Source organism: Spermophilus citellus (genome assembly GCF_964194105.1).
Source record: "Spermophilus citellus genome assembly, chromosome: 1".
NCBI classification, from domain to species: Eukaryota; Metazoa; Chordata; class Mammalia; order Rodentia; family Sciuridae; genus Spermophilus; species Spermophilus citellus.
In genome coordinates this window covers 235,387,970-235,408,616 of record NC_138182.1, presented here as the reverse complement: position 1 = coordinate 235,408,616, position 20,647 = coordinate 235,387,970, and the positions used below count along the sequence as shown (strand labels likewise).

Genomic DNA, 20,647 nt, shown 5'->3' with positions numbered 1-20,647 from the left:
TATCCTGTTTCAAGATGTGCTCTGGATATATTCTTAATTTTAAAAAGCTTTATGGGAAAGGCAATGATATTCTAAATGGAATAATAATTCATTTAGGTCTCACTAAGGGTTTTTATAGAGATTAAACCTGAGTGCAAAGATCAAACATCAAACAAATAGCACTTTCACTATTCCCACGTACTGGACTTGCTGCCCCATATACAGCTATAAAACTCATAAAATAAATGCATCTGCTATTCTTAGACACTGGAAAGGTTGTGCACAGGCTGTGATCTCCCCAGCTTCTGCCTGGAGCCATTCTGTCAGTGTAGAATTGGAGAATCCAAGCAGGGCATGGTGGTTTCCCCAAGTTACGAAGACAGAAAAGAAATTGGGAAGGTCAAGGAGACAGGAATTTGTAGGACCAGAGAAACAGAATAGAGGGAGGGAATATGTCGCTAGTCTGTATGTGTGTATGATAAAATTTCAGGAAGCCAGGAAACAAACAAAAAATCAAGCAAACTACTAGGGAACTATAAGCAGAAACACTGCACTTCAACCACCAGGGCATTCAGCAGAGACCTAAGAAGAATCATGCCTTTTACATAGTAGAACTAACAAAATTATAGGTTAAAGGCTGTTTTGGATTCACCTAAACAAAAGCTCAAAAGGCTTGAACTGACCTACAACACACTTTAAAGATATAAAACAAAATCTCAACACAGAAATACCATGAACAACATCAGATGAAAAATGACTAGCAATGCAAAAAGCAGGAAAATGTGAATCAAGCCAGGAAAAATTCTGAGCAAAAGAAACAGACATGGAAATGGGAAAACTTATGAAATTAGGAGGAAATAATTATCAAGCAGTTATTATAAGTATATTCAATAATTTATAAGAAAAATATAAATACAATAAGAAACTAGAAGACATTATAAACACACACACATGCGCACACACACACACATATCAAATATTAAACTCAGATCTATACAAAAGAAGAATGCCAGATGATGGTAAATATATGGATTGCTCTAAAATAATTTTTCTTATTTTTAACTTTTTAAAAAAGATAACTTTTTTTCTTCTTGTGGTTCCAGTCCTCTAAGCTAAACCCCCTGTCTAATAATTGACTCTTTTAAACAAAAACAATAACAATATATGATAGAATTTGTAACACAAGGAAAAGTAAAAAATAGCACAACAGATGAAAGGGAACAATGGAAGAAAATGTTTTAAGAGTCTTAGATTACAAACAAGATGGTGTAACATTATTTGAAGGTGTACTATGATAAAGATGCATTTTGTAAATCCTAGAGTAACCACTAATCAAATAGAACAAAGAAGTAAAGCTAATAAGCCTCAAACCATTGGTAGAGATCAAATGGAATACTAAAAAACACTTGATTAAGCTGAAAAAATATATGAAAGGAGAATAAAATAGAAAAAAACCCAGAACAAATAGAAAAATAGCAAGGTTGTAGGCTTATATTCAATAATATTGATAATTACATTAAATATAAGTGACCTAAACAAGGAGTTGACAAACTATGGCTCACCATCTGTTTTTGTATATAAAGTTTTACTGGAATACAGTCACACCATTCATGTACATATCATCTATGTCTGCTTTCACATTGGTAGAACTGAAAGTTGTGCCAGAGACTGTATGTCCTGAAAAGCTGAATATATTTGCTATCTGGTTCTTTTTAAAAAAAAAAATATTTATTTTTCAACTGTAGTTGGGCACAATACTTTCATTTTATTTATTTATTTTTATGTGGTGCTGAGGATCGAACCCAGGGCCTCGCACATGCTAGGTGAGCGCTCTACCACTAAGCCGCAACCGCAGCCCATTATCTGGTTCTTTTTTTTTTTTTTTTAAAGAGAGAGTGAGAGAGGGAGAGAAAGAAAGAGAGAGAGAGAATTTTAATATTTATTTTTTAGTTATCGGCGGACACAACATCTTTGTTTGTACATGGTGCTGAGAATCGAACCCGGGCCGCATGCATGCCAGGCGAGCGTGCTACCGCTTGAGCCACATCCCCAGCCCCATTATCTGGTTCTTTACCAAAAAAATTTGACAATCCCTTCTCCTATCTAGGGATTGATGTTAAGAAATGCTATTAGATATAGTAAGAAATAAATATCAAACTACATTCAGTCTATAAGAAACATTTTAAATACAGAGGTGCCTAGATGTAAAAAGTGATAGAAAGAGATTTGCTATGCAAACATTGACCAGAAGAGAGCTGAAGTGGCTACATTAGTATTAGAGAAAATGGGCTTTGGGCCACTGAATATAAACAGGAATAAAGAGGAAAATTTAATAATGATGATAGAATGTTCAGCATATCAAGAAGATTTAACAGTCTTTAGTGTGTAGCACGTACAGCAAAGTTTCAAAATAAATGAGGGAAAATGTTACAAACTAACAGTAAAAATAAACAAATCCACAATTCTTCAATAGGATTCTTTCAGTAACTGCTTAAAATATGAAGGCTGGAAATACATGAGAGTATAGAATACTCCACAAAACTGTTCAATCGATGTAAACTATTTGACTAATTTTATGGAAAACTCAGTAACACCAGAATATATATCCTTCTAAAGCGTGCTGGGACATAAAACAAAATTCAACAAGAACAAAAACACTAAAATCATACAAAGCATATTTTCTGCCTACAATAGAATTAAACTAGAGATCAATAAAAGAAAAGTATCAAGGAAACTCTTAGATATTAGAAATTAAATAATATTTTCTAAGGTATGGTTCATAAAATAAATAAGAAAATATTTTAAATTGAGTGATAATGAAAATACAACATCAAAATATATGTGAAGTAGTGGTGTTTAGAAGGAAATTTAAAGTGAAAATGCTGATTTTATAGTAGAAAAAATTAAAAATCAATAATAAAAGTTTCTATCTTGAGAAACTAAAAAAAATGAACTGAAAAAATAGAAATGATGAAATAAAGAGTGGAAATTAAAGTAATGGAAAATGGACAAACAACAGAGAAAAGCATTTAAACCATAAGCTTGCTCTTTGAAAACACCAATAAAATGAATAAGCCCCAATTAGAATGGTCAAGAAAGATAAAGAAGACTTAAGTTATCAATAAGAGGAATGAAAAGAAGAATGATTGCTATATATCCTATAGACATAAAAAGAATAATAAAGGAATACTGTATACAACCTGATGCCAATAAATTAGAAAACTATTACAGAAACTGAATTTTTGAATTAAAACTTCCCACAAAGAAAACTCCAATCCAAATGGCTTTATGTTGAATTCTATCAAAAATTAAGAAAAAAATATCAATTTTACCCAGATGCTTTCAGAAAATACAGAAACATTTCTCAACTCCTTCTATAAAGCCACACTTACCATGTTGATACCAACATCAACAACAACATCCCAAGACTAAAGACAAATTTCCCTCATGGATGTAGATCAAATTTTCTTAACAAAATATTAGCAAATAAATTTCAGAATATATTAGGATAATACATCATGAGAAAATAATTTTTATCCAAAAAATACTGGATTCAGCAACTGAAAATCAATCAATGCACTTTTTTTTTAAAAAAAAAAAAATTTGTGTAGTTGTAGATGGATAGCATTCCTTATTTGTTTATTTGTATGTGGCGCTAAGGATTGAACCCAGTGCCTCACATGTGCTAGGCAAGCATTCTGCCAGTGAGCTACAGCCTCACCCCTGCCCTTACAACCTTACCAGAGAAAGGAGGAAAATAATAATCATATCAATATATTCAGAAAAATTCAATACCCATTCATGAATAAAATCTTGAAAAAGACCAATAAAGAGCCATAAATCTTCAAGCTATATAATGGAAAAAAATGTTTTCCTTTTAAGCTCAATAATAAAAGGATATTTAGTTTCCTCACTTCTATTATAATTGTATTGTGTTACAGGTCCTGAACATTATTACAAGGCAAGAGAAAAGAAATAAAAAGCATGAAAATTATAAATATAGAAAACAGTCTTTGCTCATAACTTTATATAGAAAATCCATGAATTTACAAAATAAATATAAGAGGTAGTAAGTGAATATAATTAGGTCTTAGGAAATGAGGGCAATATAAAAGAAAAGAAATTAACATACCACTATCATTTGCAATAGTGTCAAAAAGCAGAAAATAGTGGTAGACTTAACAAGTGAAAGACCTACACAATAAAAATAAAATTGGTGGAAAAAATCGAAAGACTGAAATAAACACACAGGTGTATCTTTTTGTGTACTTGAAAATTCAGTATTTTTAGGATGTTAATTCTATATAAACTAATATATAGATTCCATAAATATTTATGTAGAAATTGACAAGTGGATTCTACAATGTATACAAACATGTAAAAGACTAAATTTGAAAAAGAAATACAAATTTTAGGATCCAATGCTTTTGAATTTCAAGATCCATTAAAAGCTCCATTACTCAATATAGTGTATTTTTTTGCTTACGGATAGACACAGAGATCAATAGGTGGGACCAAAAATATATCCATATACACATGTTCAGTTGATCTCTAACAAATGTGTCAAGGTAATTTAATGGGGAAATGATGGTCTTTTCAACAAATGGTGCTATAGCAATCACATATTCATATGGAAAAACTGGAATCCCAAGTCTTACTTTATACCTTATATGAAAATCAACCAAAAGTGGACCATATCTTCATGTAAAAACTAAAACTATAACTTTTTTGTGGGGACAGAAGGGATGCTGGTGACTAAGCCCAGGGCCTTGCACAAGCTAAGCATGCACTCTACCATGAAACTATACCTCTAGTTGGTATAGTTTCATGAAGAAACACTGAAGACAACATTTGCCACCTTGAAATAGGCAAAATCTCTAAGATAGGACATGAAAGCACAAATCATAAAAAGTTTAATAAACTATATTTCATCAGAATTAAAAGACATCACTTAAAAATAAATAAGCAAGGGCCAGGGATGCAACTGTTGCTCAACATGCTTGAACATCTGGGTTGAACCCCCAGTAAAAGAAAGAAAGAAAGAAAGAAAGAAAGAAAGAAAGAAAGAAAGAAAGAAAGAAAGAAAGAAAGAAAGAAAGAGAGAGAGAAGAGAGAAAGAGAGAAAAAAAGAGAGAAAGAAAGGAAGAAAGGAAGGAAGGAAGGAAAGAAATAAGCCACAAACTAGGAGAAAATATTCATGAAATATACATTTGACAGAGAGTTGTATCCAGAATATATAAGAAATTCATAACTCAAAAAATTTTTAAATAGGTAAAACATTTGTTTAGTCACTTCACACAAAAAGATATTAATATGGCTAAAACTTTAAAAATTGACAATACCAAGTATTGATAGAATGTAGAACAACATTACATTACTACTACATTACTGGTGGGAATATAAAATGATACATCCATTTTGGAAAGTAGTTTAGTGATTTCTTTCTTTTTCCCCCAGATTTAAAATATAACTAAAAAATAAAATTGAATTAACTTAAGGTACATAATCTGATAATCTGGTATGTACTGTGAAATGATTACCACAATCAAGCTAAATAACATATTACCTCACATAATAGCCTCTTTTGATGTGTAAGAATAATACTGTCCTAGCAAATTTGTTCTAGCAAACTTCCAGTATACAACTCATTATTATTAATTATGGTATATTAAATCTCCTAAATTTATTCATCTCATAACTGAAAGCTTGTTCTCTTTGGCAATCATCTTTCTGTTACTCTACTCCCAGACCTCTGGGAGACAGATCTATATAAAGAATTCATAATTCCAACAATAAGTGTTGGTGAGGATGTGGGGGAAAAGGCATAGTCATACATTGCTGGTGGGACTGCAAATTAGTGTAGCCAATCTGGAAAGCAGTATTGAGAGTCCTTAGAAAACTTGGAATGGAACCACCATTTGACCCAGCTATCCCATTCCTTGGTCTATACCCAAAGGACTTAAAAAACAGCATACTACAGTAATGCAGCCACATCAATGTTCATAGCAGCACAACACACAATAGCCAAACTGTGGAATCAACCAAGATGCCCATCAATGGATGAATGCATACAGAAACTGTGATATATATTATACAATGGAATATTACTCAGCATTAAAAGAGAATAAATTACAGCACTTGCAGGTAAATGGATGAAGTTGGAGAATATTATGCTAAGTGAAGAAAGTCAATCCCCCCAAACTGAAGGCTAAATGTTTTCTCTGATTAGTGGATGCTGATCTATGATGGGGGTGCATGGGAAGAATGGAGGAACTTTGGATTGGGCAAAGGGGAGGGAGGGGAGCGATTATGAAGGTAGGAAAGATGGTGGAATGAGATGGACATTATTACCCTAGGTACATGTATGATTGCACAAATGGTGCGTCTCTACACTGTGTACAACCAGAGAATTGAAAATATTGTGCTCCATCTGTGTACAATGAATTGTAATGCATTCTGCTAACATGTACAACTAAGTAGAACAAATAAAAAAAATTGTGCTCCATTTGTGTCTAATGAATAAAACAGCATTCTGCTGTCATGTATAAATGAATAGAATAAATAAATAATTCATAACTCAAAAAGTTTTAAATAGGTAAAACATTTGTTTAGTCACTTCACACAAAAAGATATTCATATGGCTAAAATTTTAAAAATTGTCAATACCAAGTATTGATAGGATGTAGAACAACATGAACTCTAATATATATATTACTGGTGGGAATATAAAATTATACATCCATTTTGGAAAATAGTTTAGTGATTTCTTTCTTTTTTTCCAGCTTTATAAGATAACTGAAAAATAAAATTGAATAACTTTAAGGTACCTAATCTGTACTTTCTGTTTCTATGAGTTTAACTTTTTTAGAATGTACATATAAAAAAGATTGTGGTATTTTTCTTTATGCATCTGGCTTATATCATTAGTATAATGTCCTCCCAGTTCATCCATGTTATCACAAATGGCAGGATTTCCTTGTTTTTAAAGGTAGAATAATATTCCACTGTGTAAATATAACACAATTTTTTTATCCACTCAACTGTCAACACAAATTTAGTTATTTCTATGCTTTGGCTATTGTGGATAATGCTGCAATGAATACAGAAATGCAAATATCCCTTTGAGATAGTGATTGTATTTTCTTTGAATATATATTCAAAGAAATTAAATGATTACTGGATTATATGGTATTTACATCTAATTTTTTTTCACCTTTTCTAAGACATTTATTATGAAAAGTTTGGAAGTTTTGTTACAATGGAGGCCCACACACTCACTACGAGGTGGAACCATGAATATTTTACCATCCTGGCTCATTGTCCGTCTGCCTGTCTCTGTCTCTCTCCCATCAGAGTTAATTTTAACCTTGATGTCCTTAAACCACATCTCATAAGTTCTTCTTGCTAGTCAGTTGTGAATTTCTTTTATCACAGGGGTTTTCAGATAGCAGAACTCTCACAAATAGGAAGGAATATTATATTCATTTTTATATTTTTATGGACTTTATAGTTTTATTTAATTTTAAGTTTTGCTTATAATTTGTCAGTCCATTTGGAGTTTATTTGGGATCCTGGTGCAAGACAAGGGTCTTGCCCTGGTGTTTTTGTCTCCCATGTAGCTCTATCCTCAAAAAGTTTGTTAAACCACGCATCCTTTCCTATGGGGCTGGTCACTTTTTACGAACAATGTTGTTGTTTCATAAATGCCTCGGTGCTTTCAAGAAATATCTTCTATTCACTTATTTGTCTGTTGACTTACTTTGCTACCACCTTACTTTCTTTTTTTTTTTAATATTTATTTATTTTTTGTTTTTTTTTAGGTGGTCACAATATCTTTATTTATTTTTATGTGGTGCCATATAACCCAGTGCCTCGCGCATGCCAGGCCAGCGTACTACCACTTGAGCCACATCCCCAGCCCCTACCACCTCACTTTCACAATTTCATTTTATTTATAATGCATTTTATTTATTTATTTATTTCATTACAATCCTTATTACACATATAGAGCACTATTTTTCGTATCTCTGTACATACAGTATGTTCACATCAACTTATGCCATTACACATGTACTCTTTTTTTTGCATTACAATTCTTAATACACATATATACCACAATTTTTAATATCTCTGTTTGTATATAAGGTATGTTGGCCCCAAATTCAAATCTTCATACATGCATTTTGTATAAGGATGACATCACATTCCACCACCCTTGTTAATCCCCTTCCTCCTCCCTTTCCCTCCCACCCCTCTTCCCTATCTAGAATTAATTTAATCCTCCCATGCTCTCCCTCCCTACTCCACTATGAGCCACTCCCCCCTTATATCAGATAAAATATTTGGCATTTTTTTGGGGGGGATTGGCTAACTTCACTTAGCATTATCTTCTTCAACGCCATCCATTTACCTGCAAATGCCATGATTTTTTTCTTTTTTAGTGCTGTGTAATCTATTTAATTTTTTAAGGAACCTCCATACTGTTTCCCATAATGAAGTAATTACATATTAGATTAAAAATCATATGACTCAGCTATTTTACTCCCAGAATTTTTTCAAGGGGAAATAAAAATACAGGTCCACATAAAGCTGGCCTATGAATGTCCAATTTATAATGGTCAAAAACTAGTAATATAAATTAAGTATACATCAATAAGTGAATGCACAAATTACAGTATATTCACACAACAGAATACTATTTGACAATAAAAAGGAATGAACAATGGAAGCAACAATATAAAAGAATCTCAAAACCATGTTGAGTGCAAAAAGCCAGATTACTCTGATCTTATTTATTTGAAATGCTAGAATAATTAAAAATAATATATACAATGTCAAAAAGTAGATCAATGTTTGCCTGAAGGAATTTGACTGCAAAGTGGAATCAAAGAGTTTTAGAATCACAGAAATGTTCCATTATCTTAGTCATGGGTTTTTTTTTTAATTTTTGAAAAAAAAATATATATTTTAGTTTTAGGTGGACATAATATCTTTATTTTTATGTGGTGCTGAGGATTGAACCCAGTGCCTCATGTATGCTAGGCAAGCACTCTACCACTGAGCCACAACCCCAGCCCCCTTAGTCATGGTTTTTATAAAGATAAATAAATAGGTGTATACACACACATACACATATAATTTTTAATATTATGTGAACTTACACTTATAATGGTTTAATATATGTAAATTATAACTAAATAAAATTGAGTTAAAAATTAAATAATTAACCCAGTTAAGAGTAAGATTTAGGGGCTGGGGATGTAGCTCAGTTGGTAGAGTGCTTGCCTCAGCATGCACAAGGCCCTCCGTTGGATCCTCAGCACCACATACATACACAAAGAGTAAGACTTAATAAAACACTAATTTTTCTGATTAGCAACTTTACATGTAGTCTTATAAAACTTGGAATTTCCTTCATTTTAGCATGAGTGTTTTACCTCATGTGCTGCTTTTCCTCATTAATTTTTAAAATAGCTTACCAATATAATTCTTTGACACAGCAACTTCCCTGACTTCAATGTGAACAGACCCTCTTGGTATTTGCACCACTTCCATGTAACCTGGAACATAGAAGATAGCCAATTATAAGCACCTGCAGCCAGAAAATGAGTGTTAGTAACATTCAATAATAACAGTTCTTAATTTTTCCATTATTATTTCTTTGACTCTGTACTTTATAAATTATGAAATATTGGTAAATTTCCTTTGGGTTCACAAATTCATAAATAAATTTTATAGAAAAAGTATTGATTTTTCTCAAAATTAGAGATATTTTTAAAGTCTCAACAAGTATAATATCTTTTTTTTTCTCAACACATGACTTTCATCAATACTCTGTGGGTTTTCACACTTTAAAGAAATATAGTAGGCCTGGGGTTGTAGCTCAGTGGTAGAGTGCTTGCCTCGCACGTGTGAGGCACTGAGTTCAATCCTCAGCACCACATAAAAATAAATACATAAAATAAAGGTATCGTGTCTATCTACAACTAAAAATATTTTAAAAAAGAAAGAAAGAAACATGGTAAACTGTCACAGTGGCACATTCCTGTGGTCCCAGCTACTCAAGAGGTAAGGAGGATTGCTTGAGCCCAGGAGTTTGAGGCCAGCCTGGGTAATAGTGAGACTCCATCTCAAAATAACAATAATAACAACAAAAATATTAATTCTAGGTCTGGGCATCAATCAATGGTGGAGTGCTTGCCTTTCATTCAACCCCCAGCACCACAAAAAAAGAAAAGAAAGAAATATGGCTAAATGGAGTCATATAGAAAATAACATTTCCTTAAAACATCTTATATAAATATATGAATATCATTTTTACTTATTTTTATTTTTAAAATATCTCACATGTTTATTGGTGCATTATAATTATACATAATAGTGGGATTATTACATATTCATATATGTACACAATGTAACAACATGATGGAATCAATATTGTTACCCAGTATCTCTCCTTTCTTTCCCTCTCCTCCTCCCTCCCTTTGGATCCCTTTCCTCCACTCTACTAGTCTCTCTTCTGTTTTACATGAAGTCACATTTAATACTTAAGTGACTGAAAACACTATCTGCCTAAATAAAGAAAATTAAAAATTAAGTGGGAGGAAAAACCAAGTGTTCGGGCTGTTCCAAGTATACCAGAGGAGGAATTCTCTCTCTATACACTCACCTCCTCTGGGCAAGGAGTCATTGAAGAACCCTTCAATGGCATCACATGTGCTTCCATCCCCTCCACAAACACGACATCTATCTTCCCTAGCATCAGATCCCAAAATATTATCACAACCTACATGCTGAAAATAGAGAAGAATATTTAGTGCATAAAAATAGAAATTCTTGGAACCATAACTAATATATATATATAACTGACTGATTTACTAGTTTTTCCAGTAAAGAAAATCAAATAGGAAATACTTTTCCATTTACTTTTACTCATCAATAATTATCAGCTAACATTTCTCAACACCTAGGTTTAAGGAAAAAAAATTTGATTCCCTAAAAATGTATGCCTATATTTCTAACTTAGATCTCTCCTTCACTTGTAAATATCATGCTCTAATTCTTAAAATATTATTATAATTTATTAGCAACAGGGTCTTGTACTCTCAACCAAGAAATCTAAAAACTAAGAAAAAATGACTATAATCCTCTATAGGGTTATAACAGCAAGAGTCCTGACTGAGAATATGTTTTGTTCTACTTAATCCAATTGTTAGTGTTGAAGATTTGTTGTGGAACTCACATTTGGGTAAATCTTTAAAAATAAGTATCTTTTCCTACTCGGTGAATATAATTGCCATAAACAAAAAAGAAGATGTAGCATACAATTTAAGAAGCTGAAATACCACCTTTAAATTTTGCATTTATTTATAAAAATGTGGATTTAAAATATATATTTGGTATATATTTAGGTGCTTAAATTTGTACATTTGCTATTAGCCACTGATATCATACATGTAATTCCTAAAGTTTGTATTGTCACAAAACCAACTTTCTTCTTCAAGGAAATAAAGTACCCTTGCACACACAGATAAGTATACACACACACACACACACACACACACGCACACACACACAATGAATCATTTAATACATTTGGAGGCAAGTAACCAGAAGGATAGGAGCTCTTCCAAGAAATTATGAGATTAAGCAAAATAGACAATACTTTTCTATCTCAGTTTGTATCACTTAGTTATGTGTTTCTCTTTAAAGTAAAACAAAACCAAACAAAAATTTTAAAAAGTATGAGAACAGTAGGTTTTGTGGCTTTTGTTATTATGATAAGATTCACACACAAGTTTAAGAAACATAGTTTGGATTTACTTCCACAGTTTCCAAGTAGTTTGACTAATATTCTAAAGTAAGTGCTTTAATAATATAAACACTAACACTATAATGAAAACCATTGTAAATGCTTCAAAAGGAGATAAAGTAGGAGGAGCATGGCTATTTCTCACTTTGAAGAAGAATTATGATACAAAATATATAAAATCTTCCAATGAGAACATATGGTAGCCATGTGAATGAGTTGGATTTTGTTACCTCTCTTTTTCTATCATTTTGTTTGTAAACAGAACAGAAGAATAATGGAAATTAAAGTTCAAAACATTTCAGACCCCTGGCAATTGCTATAAACATAACTAGAATACCAGAATAAATTTCATTTGCATGGTACTTAAATATGAATGGGTCATTCTACAAGCTACATATGTTGTCATCCTTTATTGGAAATTGAATTTCCCTAAAATGTGCTTTTTTTTTAATGGAACATAGAATTAAATAGGAGCTACTAACTAAGAAAAAGAAAGGTCTCAAAAATCCCAACAAAGAAGAGTAAAATCTGAGCAACCTTGCACTCTCCATTGATACAGATATCCAGCGAGTCCGCATTGCATTGGGTCCCATCAATCACTGCAGGGGCACGCTCAGTGTAGAAATTGTAACCTTCAGCCAAGCAGTTTAATGCACAAGGTTTTACCCCACCTGGAGAAATAAATAAAGGAGAAAAAATGGAGTGGATCTCCCACTGAATGGTGATTCAGTATTATCAATTGCAGATTCATAGTTCACATGAGCACTATTCCCTGACTATACACCTAGATATGAAAGTTTCTTTCTCTCTCTCTCTCTCTCTCTCTCTCTCTCTCCCTCCCTCCCTCCCTCCCTCCCTCTCTCTTTCTCTCTCTCCCTCTCTCTCTCAGTTCTGGGAATCAAATCTAATGTATTGCACATGCCAGGCAAGCATTATTTCTTCTTTTATAAAAAATTCATGTTTATTTTCATTGATAATGCAACTTAAAGGATGACTTGCTGAGAAGGTTTACCATTTTCAGGTACTTTCATTAAATATTTACAATATATTTTAGGTCAAAAAAGAATCACAGTGGAAGTACTTGAATGTTTAAAACATGTATAGAAGAAAAACAATGTTAAAATACTAAATAAATAAAGTGTAAAAAGTCTTGAAACAGGGGCTAGGGTTGTGGCTCAGTGGTAGAGCTCTCGCCCAGCATGTGTGAGACACTGGGTTTGATCCTCAGCACCACATAAAAATACAAAAAAACAAAATAAAGGTATTGTGTCCATCTACAACTAAAAAAGAAATTCTTAAAAAAGAGAGAGAGAATCTTGAAGCAGAACAAATAAGAACTTGTATAACAAATAAGAATTTCGGTTACATAAACTTCTGAAGCTAATACAAAAACACTGCCAGGATATGGTAGTTATAAAACAAAACTAAGTTTGTACCTGTCTTATTTTATCACACTTAATGAGCTTGGCTTTAGCATAGAGATAAATGTTTGTGAGATTAGCAAATCAAAGATAAAAGTAATTATAGGGCTGGGGTTGTGGCTCAGTGGCAGAGCACTTGCTTCACATATGTGAGGCACTGGGTTTGATCCTCAGCACCATGTAAAAATAAACAAACAAAACAAAGATACTTTTTAAAAAAAAGTAACTATAGAATTAAATTTGAATAATTCTTATGTGATAAATAATTAGACAAATCTGAAATAATAGTAAAACAATATCTAATGTTATTTTGTGAACAAATGCATTTAATAACTTGAGCATTTTCATTTTAACATAGAAATTTATATTTTTTAATGGTGAAGTTAAAAATAGGCAAAATAATAGCAATTAACAAACAATAAACAGAGTAGGGAAGAAGAGCATGAGAAGATGACTAACATTAAACAGGGATGAGAGGTGGGAGGGACAGGGAGAGAGAAGGGAAATTGCTTGGAAATGGAAGGAGACCCTTAGGGTTATACAAAATTACATACAAGAGGAAGTGAGGGGAAAGGGAAAAATAATACAAGGGGGAGAAATGAATTACAGTAGAGGGGGTAGAGAGAGAAGAGGGGAGGGGAGGGGAGGAGAGGGGGGATAGTAGAGGATAGGAAAGGCAGCAAAATACAACAGACATGAGTATGTCAATATGTAAATCAGTGGAAGTGTAACTGATGTGACTCTGCAATCTGTATACGGGGTAAAAATGGGAGTTCATAACCCACTTGAATCAAAGTGTGAAATATGATATATCAAGAACTATGTAATGTTTTGAACAACCAATAAAAAAAACAAACAATACATATTATGACTTTACAGTATATCAGAAAATAGAAATAGATGTGGACTTACTGTAATGAAAACAGCACATGGTAAAGCTAATATTTACAAATGTGTAATTATTGCCAGAAATCATAATGTAAGAATATTTTCTTTAAAATCTTTACTTCATGAAATTTAAAACATTTTGGCCTTATTATAGGTAGAATGACAAATTCTCTTTGAAATAAAAAAGACTACTTCTAATAAAATAATAACAGCAAAAATGAAATTTTAAGCACAGGTCTCAGTGAATTTCTTAGAAACCAGGTTACTCCCAGGTGGAAGCATGTAAACTAAAGGAGGAGACTGAGTGGTGCAGTCAAGAATAAAACAGAGCATACATTCCACTAGGAGATAGCTCTTACAGTTAAAATGCCAAGCAAAAAGATGTCCCAGTGTTATCAGACAGTGTTTCTTCAAGAGAAGATGAAACCCTAGATCTTTTCAATGTAAACTCTTCTGAATTTTAACTGTTGGCAAAACTGGCTCTTAAACTATCAGTTTATAACCTCTGGTCTGAGTCCATGTTTTCTTTCATCTCCAGTGGAAGCTTCTACATAACTTATAATGTTATTTTTAGGCTTAGGTTAATTATACATTTTGCTCTACTGGTCACAGAAACAACAAGCAGTAAATACAATAATTTCTTCCTAAAATGATAGTCAAACTATATATATTTATTTTATAAGATTCTTATCAATAAAATTTCTCTGCATTTTCATGAATGTTCATTACTAACTAATATAGTTCTTTTATCATTGTTAATTATTATTATTATTTTTTTTTAAAGAAAGAGTGAGAGAGAGTGAGAAAGAGGGAGAGAGAGAGAGAACTTTAATATTTATTTTTCAGTATTTGGCGGACACAGCATCTTTGTCTGTATGTGGTGCTGAGGATCGAACCCGGGCCGCACACATGCCAGGCGAGCGCGCTACCACTTGAGCCACATCCCCAGCCCCATTAATTATTATAATTTGGAATTTACTGCAGCATTTTATATGTCAAGCTTTAAAAAGAGAACTTGGCATTATTTTTTACTCAACTTTAACATATTTGATAGGAAGGACATATAAATATTCTGGTTGTATCCCTTAGCCAACTACGTCATAAAATAAGAATAAATTTCTTCTTTGCTTATTGCTGATGATGTGTTCATCTTTGTTCTGACATAATGAGCTTTTAGAAGAGATGCTGCTGGGTGACAACAGTAAGATGGACAAACAGGAACACTCTAACATCTTTTACAGAAGCATTGATTTTTATAACTACTTGTAGATGAGAGTACCTTTGTGGGAGTCTAAGAATACAGTGGAGAAGTTCCAGCATATCATTAGAACAAAAATTCCAAAAACAGGTACATCGAAAGGGTTTAAGAATAGTTTCACCCTGATTGCATCACACCTCCCTCAAAGTAGCATGGCTCAGTGAAAAGAGAGACCACTCAGCTCATGATTTCTCCCACAGGAAAAAGACAAAAGAATGATCACTAGGTTCCCCTGCTCTGTGGGATACTTCCAGGAATCCCACTTCCTTCTCATTCCACCTAGAATACTGAGGTGGTAGGCATGGATGAACTGGAAGCAGAGAAGAGAGGCATAACTAACTACTCCATTGACTCTATCAGAAAGTCCATGCATACCTATAGACTCTTCCACAAATGGCCCTTGGGCACTCCTAAAACTCTGCCTATCTACTGCCCATTCCCTGAGGCCAGCAGTCAAAGCATGACCTTATAGACGGTGAGTGCAAGGGCCTAATAAGGACTTCTGGCTCAGCTTTGTGGGATTCCACAAAGGCACACATCTTAGGCATTTTAATGGGCACCACCCTAGAGAAAATAAACAAGAGGCTCTTTAGCATTAGCTTTGTGGGATCCAGAGAGAGCATACCATCTTAAGAATTTTTCCTCAAGAGGAAAAAAGAGCTGTAGAGTAGACATGATGATACTCAAGTCCTGATAGAGCTCAGATTCCTAACTGGGCTATTTGGAAAAGATGCATCATTCCAGGATCCAGTCAGTAAAGACTAGAGGAGGTAAGTTCTTCAGATGTGAAGGCACAAGACTTCAAAAAACAGAAAATGCAAAAAATATGATACCACCAAAGGAACACTATAATAGTCCAGTAACTAGCCATAAAGAAATGGAGAGTTGTAAATGGTTTGTCAAAGAAGTAAAGATAATTGTTTGGGTTGGAAGTGTACTCGGTTAGTAGAGCATGAACTTAGAGTGCATGAGGCCTTGGGTTCAATTCCCAGCAGCATGGTGGTGGTGGTGGTGGTGGTGGGGAGTTTAAAGAAGCTACAAGACAGCAGATGGACAATTCACTGAAATTAGAAAATAAGCAATACATGAAAACAATGAGAAGTTTAAACAACTGTAACATTCACATTATGGGAATCCTGATAGGAGAAAAGAGAGAAAAGAAAAAAGAAAGATTATGTAAAGAAATAATAGCTGAAAATCCTCAAATATAAGAAGAGAAATGGACATCCAGGTACATGAAGTATAAAGTTTCCCAATAAGGTTCAACCAAAGATTTCACAAAGATAAAATCAAACTATCAAAAATCAAGGAAAATGTCAGGCATGATGGCACACAACTGTAATCCTTGTGACTCTGGAGGCTGAGTCAGGAGGACTGTAAGTTCAAGGTCAGCCTCAGCAACTTAGTGAGACCCTGTCTCAAAGTATAAAATAAAAAGGACCTGGAATGGAGCTCAATGGTAAAGTGGCACTGGGTTCAATTCCCCAGTACCAAGTAAATAAATAAAAGAAATGTTGAAAGAAACAAGAAAAAAAAAGTTCACCACATACAAAGGAACTCCAAAGGTCTACTAAAAGATTTCTCTGCAATCCTTGCAGGCCAGCAGAGAATAGGATGGTACATTCATTGGGCTGAAAGAAAAAAACTGCCAACCAAGAATACTTTACCTGACAAAGCTGTCTTTCAGAAATAAAGGAGAGCTAAAGATTTTTCCAGACAAACAAAAGCTGAAGGAGTTCATCACCACTAGACCTGCTATACAAGAAATGCTAAAGGGAGTTCTTCAAGCTGAAATGAAAGGATGCTAATTAGTAACATAAAAACACATGAAAGAATAAAATTCACTGGTAAATGTAAGGATATAGTAAAATTCAGAATACTCTAAATATTCTCATGGTGGTAAGTAAATCACAACTCTAGTATGAAGGCTAAAACACAAAAATACTAAAAATAACTATAGCTACAATAATTTGTTAAAGGATACACAACATAAAAAGTTTTAAAATGTGACATCAAAACCATAAAACAAGTAAAAGTATACTTTTATATATGGTTATAACTATAAGAGGCTTCATGTAAATCTCATGGTAACTACAATGAAGCTAAAATCCTAGTAGGTACACAAAAGAGAAACAGAAAGCATCAAAGCATACAACTTATCAATTCATACAACACATCAATTCAATAAAGATAGCAAGAGAAGAAAAAGGATCAAAAGAACCTATAAAATAGCCCCCTAAAAAACAAAACTTACTATTGACAAAATGGCAATAGTAAGTCCTTACCTACCAATATTAATTTTAAATATGAACATTAAATTCTGCAATCAAGACATAGAGTGTCTGAAAGGATAAAAATCAAGACTCAACTTCACACTGCCTACAAGTGATAGACTTCACATTTAAGGATACACATATACACATACACATATAATAAAAGTGAAGAGATGGGGAAAGATATTGCCTGAAAAAAAATGAGGAAAGCATAGTCTCTTTCCTAAGAGATGTTCACATGCAAAAGAGTCAGATTTGATCCTTATTATACACCTTACACAAAAACTATCTCAAAATAGAATGAGAGTCCAATATCCAAAACATATAAGGAACTGATACAACTCAACAATAAAACAATAATAGTAAAAGAAGAAATGACACAATTGGTAAAGAGCCTGAGTAGACATTTTTCCAAGGAAGACATGCATATGCCAAGTAGGTACATCAAGTGTAAAAACTTTCCCTGATCATCAGAGAAATGTAAAATCAAAATGAGATATCATCTCACACCTACTAGAATGTCTATTAGCTAAAAGTCAAAAGATAAAAACTGGTGGCAAGAATGTTAAGAAAACAGAGTCCTTATGTGTTCTTTAATAGGAATGAAAATTGGTAATGCCATAGTGGAAAACAAATATGGATGTTCCTCAAATCATTAAAAACAGAACTGCCATATGCTTCTACAATCCTACCTCTGGATATGTATCTAATGAAAATTAAATCATAATGCAACTAAACAAAAATATCTAGAAAATCTTAAATACTAAAACAATTCAGTTTTGAGTGACCCAAAGGTCAAAGAAGAAAGCACAATGTAAATAAAATATTTTGCACTGAAAGAAACAAAGTTAGAACACATCAAATTTGGGAATGTAGGAGAGCAAAATAACTGAAAATAAATAACATTATAAATATAAAAGAAAAATTAAAGCCTTAGAAAAAGATAAGCAACAAAAAATAGTACTAATGCCAAAACTTGGATGTTTAAAAAGATTAAAAAATCAATAAACCCAAAGCAAGACTGAGTAAGAAAAATACAGAAGACATAAATTATCAGTATTAGAAATAAAAGAGCATATATCACTACAGAGCCTATACATATTAAACAAGATAAGAAAGTTATCATCAATTCATGTTACTAAATTGGACAACAAGGATGTAACATGAATTTCTTAAACTGAAACAGAAGGAAGTTTAAAAAAATCTGAATAGCCTTTTTTTTTGCCTCTTTGGTACTAGGAAATAAACCGAGGGACGCTTAACCTCTGAGCCACATTCCCAACATTTTTATATTTTATTTTGAGACAGGGTCTCACTAAGTTACTTAGGACCTCTCTAAGTTCCTGAGGCTGGCTTTGAATTCACCATCCTCCTGCCTCAGCCTCTCAAGCCACTGGGATTACAGGCGGAGGAATACAATTTGTAATAATTAGTTTTACAAAGAAAAATATAGGCTTGGGTAAATTTACCAGTGAAATTTATTGTAAGTAAGAAATAATATCAATCCTTCAAAGTCTTTCAAAATACGGATTCTACTTCTGTAGGCAAGAGTATCTCTGATTACCAAACTTGCCAAAAATGCAACAAGAAAAAAATTTATGAATCACTATTCCTTATAAAGTATATGCAAATGTTTTTAATAAAACATGACAAATTAAATACAAATATATATAAAAGTAAACATATTATTATCATATGAGGTTTATCCTGGGAATAGAAGGTTGGTTCCATATGGTAACATCTATCAAGATAATCAGAATATTAACAGAAAAAAATAAAATCAATACAAATTATACTGGAGGACCAATCTACTGCATTAAAACAAAAAATAAAAGGCATAAAGATAGAAATAGATTATCTCAGCTTCCAGATACCAAGACTATTCATCATGAAAATATTAAACAATATACAACTTTAAAATATGGAAATATGGAAAGGCCATAACATAAGAAGTTATATACAAAAATTAATTTATTTTTATATGCTAGAACATGCAATTAAAATGAAAATTTCAAAAGTTTTATTAACAATAGTACAAAAACCATAAATTACTCAGAAACATATTTAATAAAAGATGTGCCAGGAGCTTGTATTCCAAAACTACAAAACATAACAGAGAAATTAGAGCAGACATAAATAAACAGAAATATTTTCCATATGCATTGGAAAATTCAGTATTGCTAAAATCTCAGTTCTCCCTCATAAATAGGTCTAGTAGGTTTTTCTGTAGACAGTAACTACTGGATTGCAAGTTCAAGACTGGCCCTCAGAAACTTAGCGAGACTCTGTCTCAAAATAAAAAATAAAAAGGGATGGGGATGTAACTCAATGGTAGAGTACCCTTGGGCTCAATGCTCAGTACTGTGAATAAATGCAAATTAATTAAGTAAAAGATGCTTTGGAAATTGTACAAATGTATGGAAACTAAACAAAATGTTCTTGAATGAACAATAGGTCAATTTAAAAAATAAAAAAGAAAATTTAAAAATACTTTGAGACTAATGAAAATAAAAACACAACATACCAAAACCTAGGGAAAGCAGGAGAAGCAGTACTAAGAAGGATATTTATAGCAATAAGCCCCTACATTAAAAATAAAAAGAGAGAGGGATGGAGGGAAGAAAGGGGGGAGAGAGAGAGAGAGACAGATAGACATAGAGATGGGGAGGTGTGCAGTAAAGAGAGAAAAATATTCCAAACAAACATTGGAACAATGAAACTCAAAGGCTATAAGAACAAATAAAACTCAAAATTAATAGAAGGAAAGAAATAACAAAGGTTAGAACAGAAATTATAATGGAAAAAAGGAATATCACATAAAAGATAAGAGTTTGTTTTTTGATAAGAAATACTAAATTTACAAACTGTTAGCTAGACTAACCAAGAAACAAAGAAAAAGACCCAAACAATAGCAACAAAAAAATCAGAGGTGAAAAGGGAGCTAGTACACCTGATTCCACAGTAATACAAAGGACAATTAAGGATTATTATGAACAACTATAAACCAAAAATAAAA

General features: G+C 32.6%; 1 protein-coding gene across 1 annotated transcript in view; it reads right to left on the bottom strand.

Annotated features, from left to right (window-relative positions):
* ADAMTS6 (ADAM metallopeptidase with thrombospondin type 1 motif 6) overlaps positions 1-20,647 on the bottom strand; it is a 286,548-nt gene that overhangs the window by 67,675 nt on the left and 198,226 nt on the right. The window contains exons 17-19 of the mRNA XM_081281992.1: positions 12,329-12,462; positions 10,649-10,772; positions 9,459-9,539 (exon numbers count right to left, since the gene is read on the bottom strand). Coding sequence (XP_081138118.1) covers positions 9,459-9,539; positions 10,649-10,772; positions 12,329-12,462 — 339 coding nt within the window. The remainder of the gene's footprint in view (positions 1-9,458; positions 9,540-10,648; positions 10,773-12,328; positions 12,463-20,647) is intronic.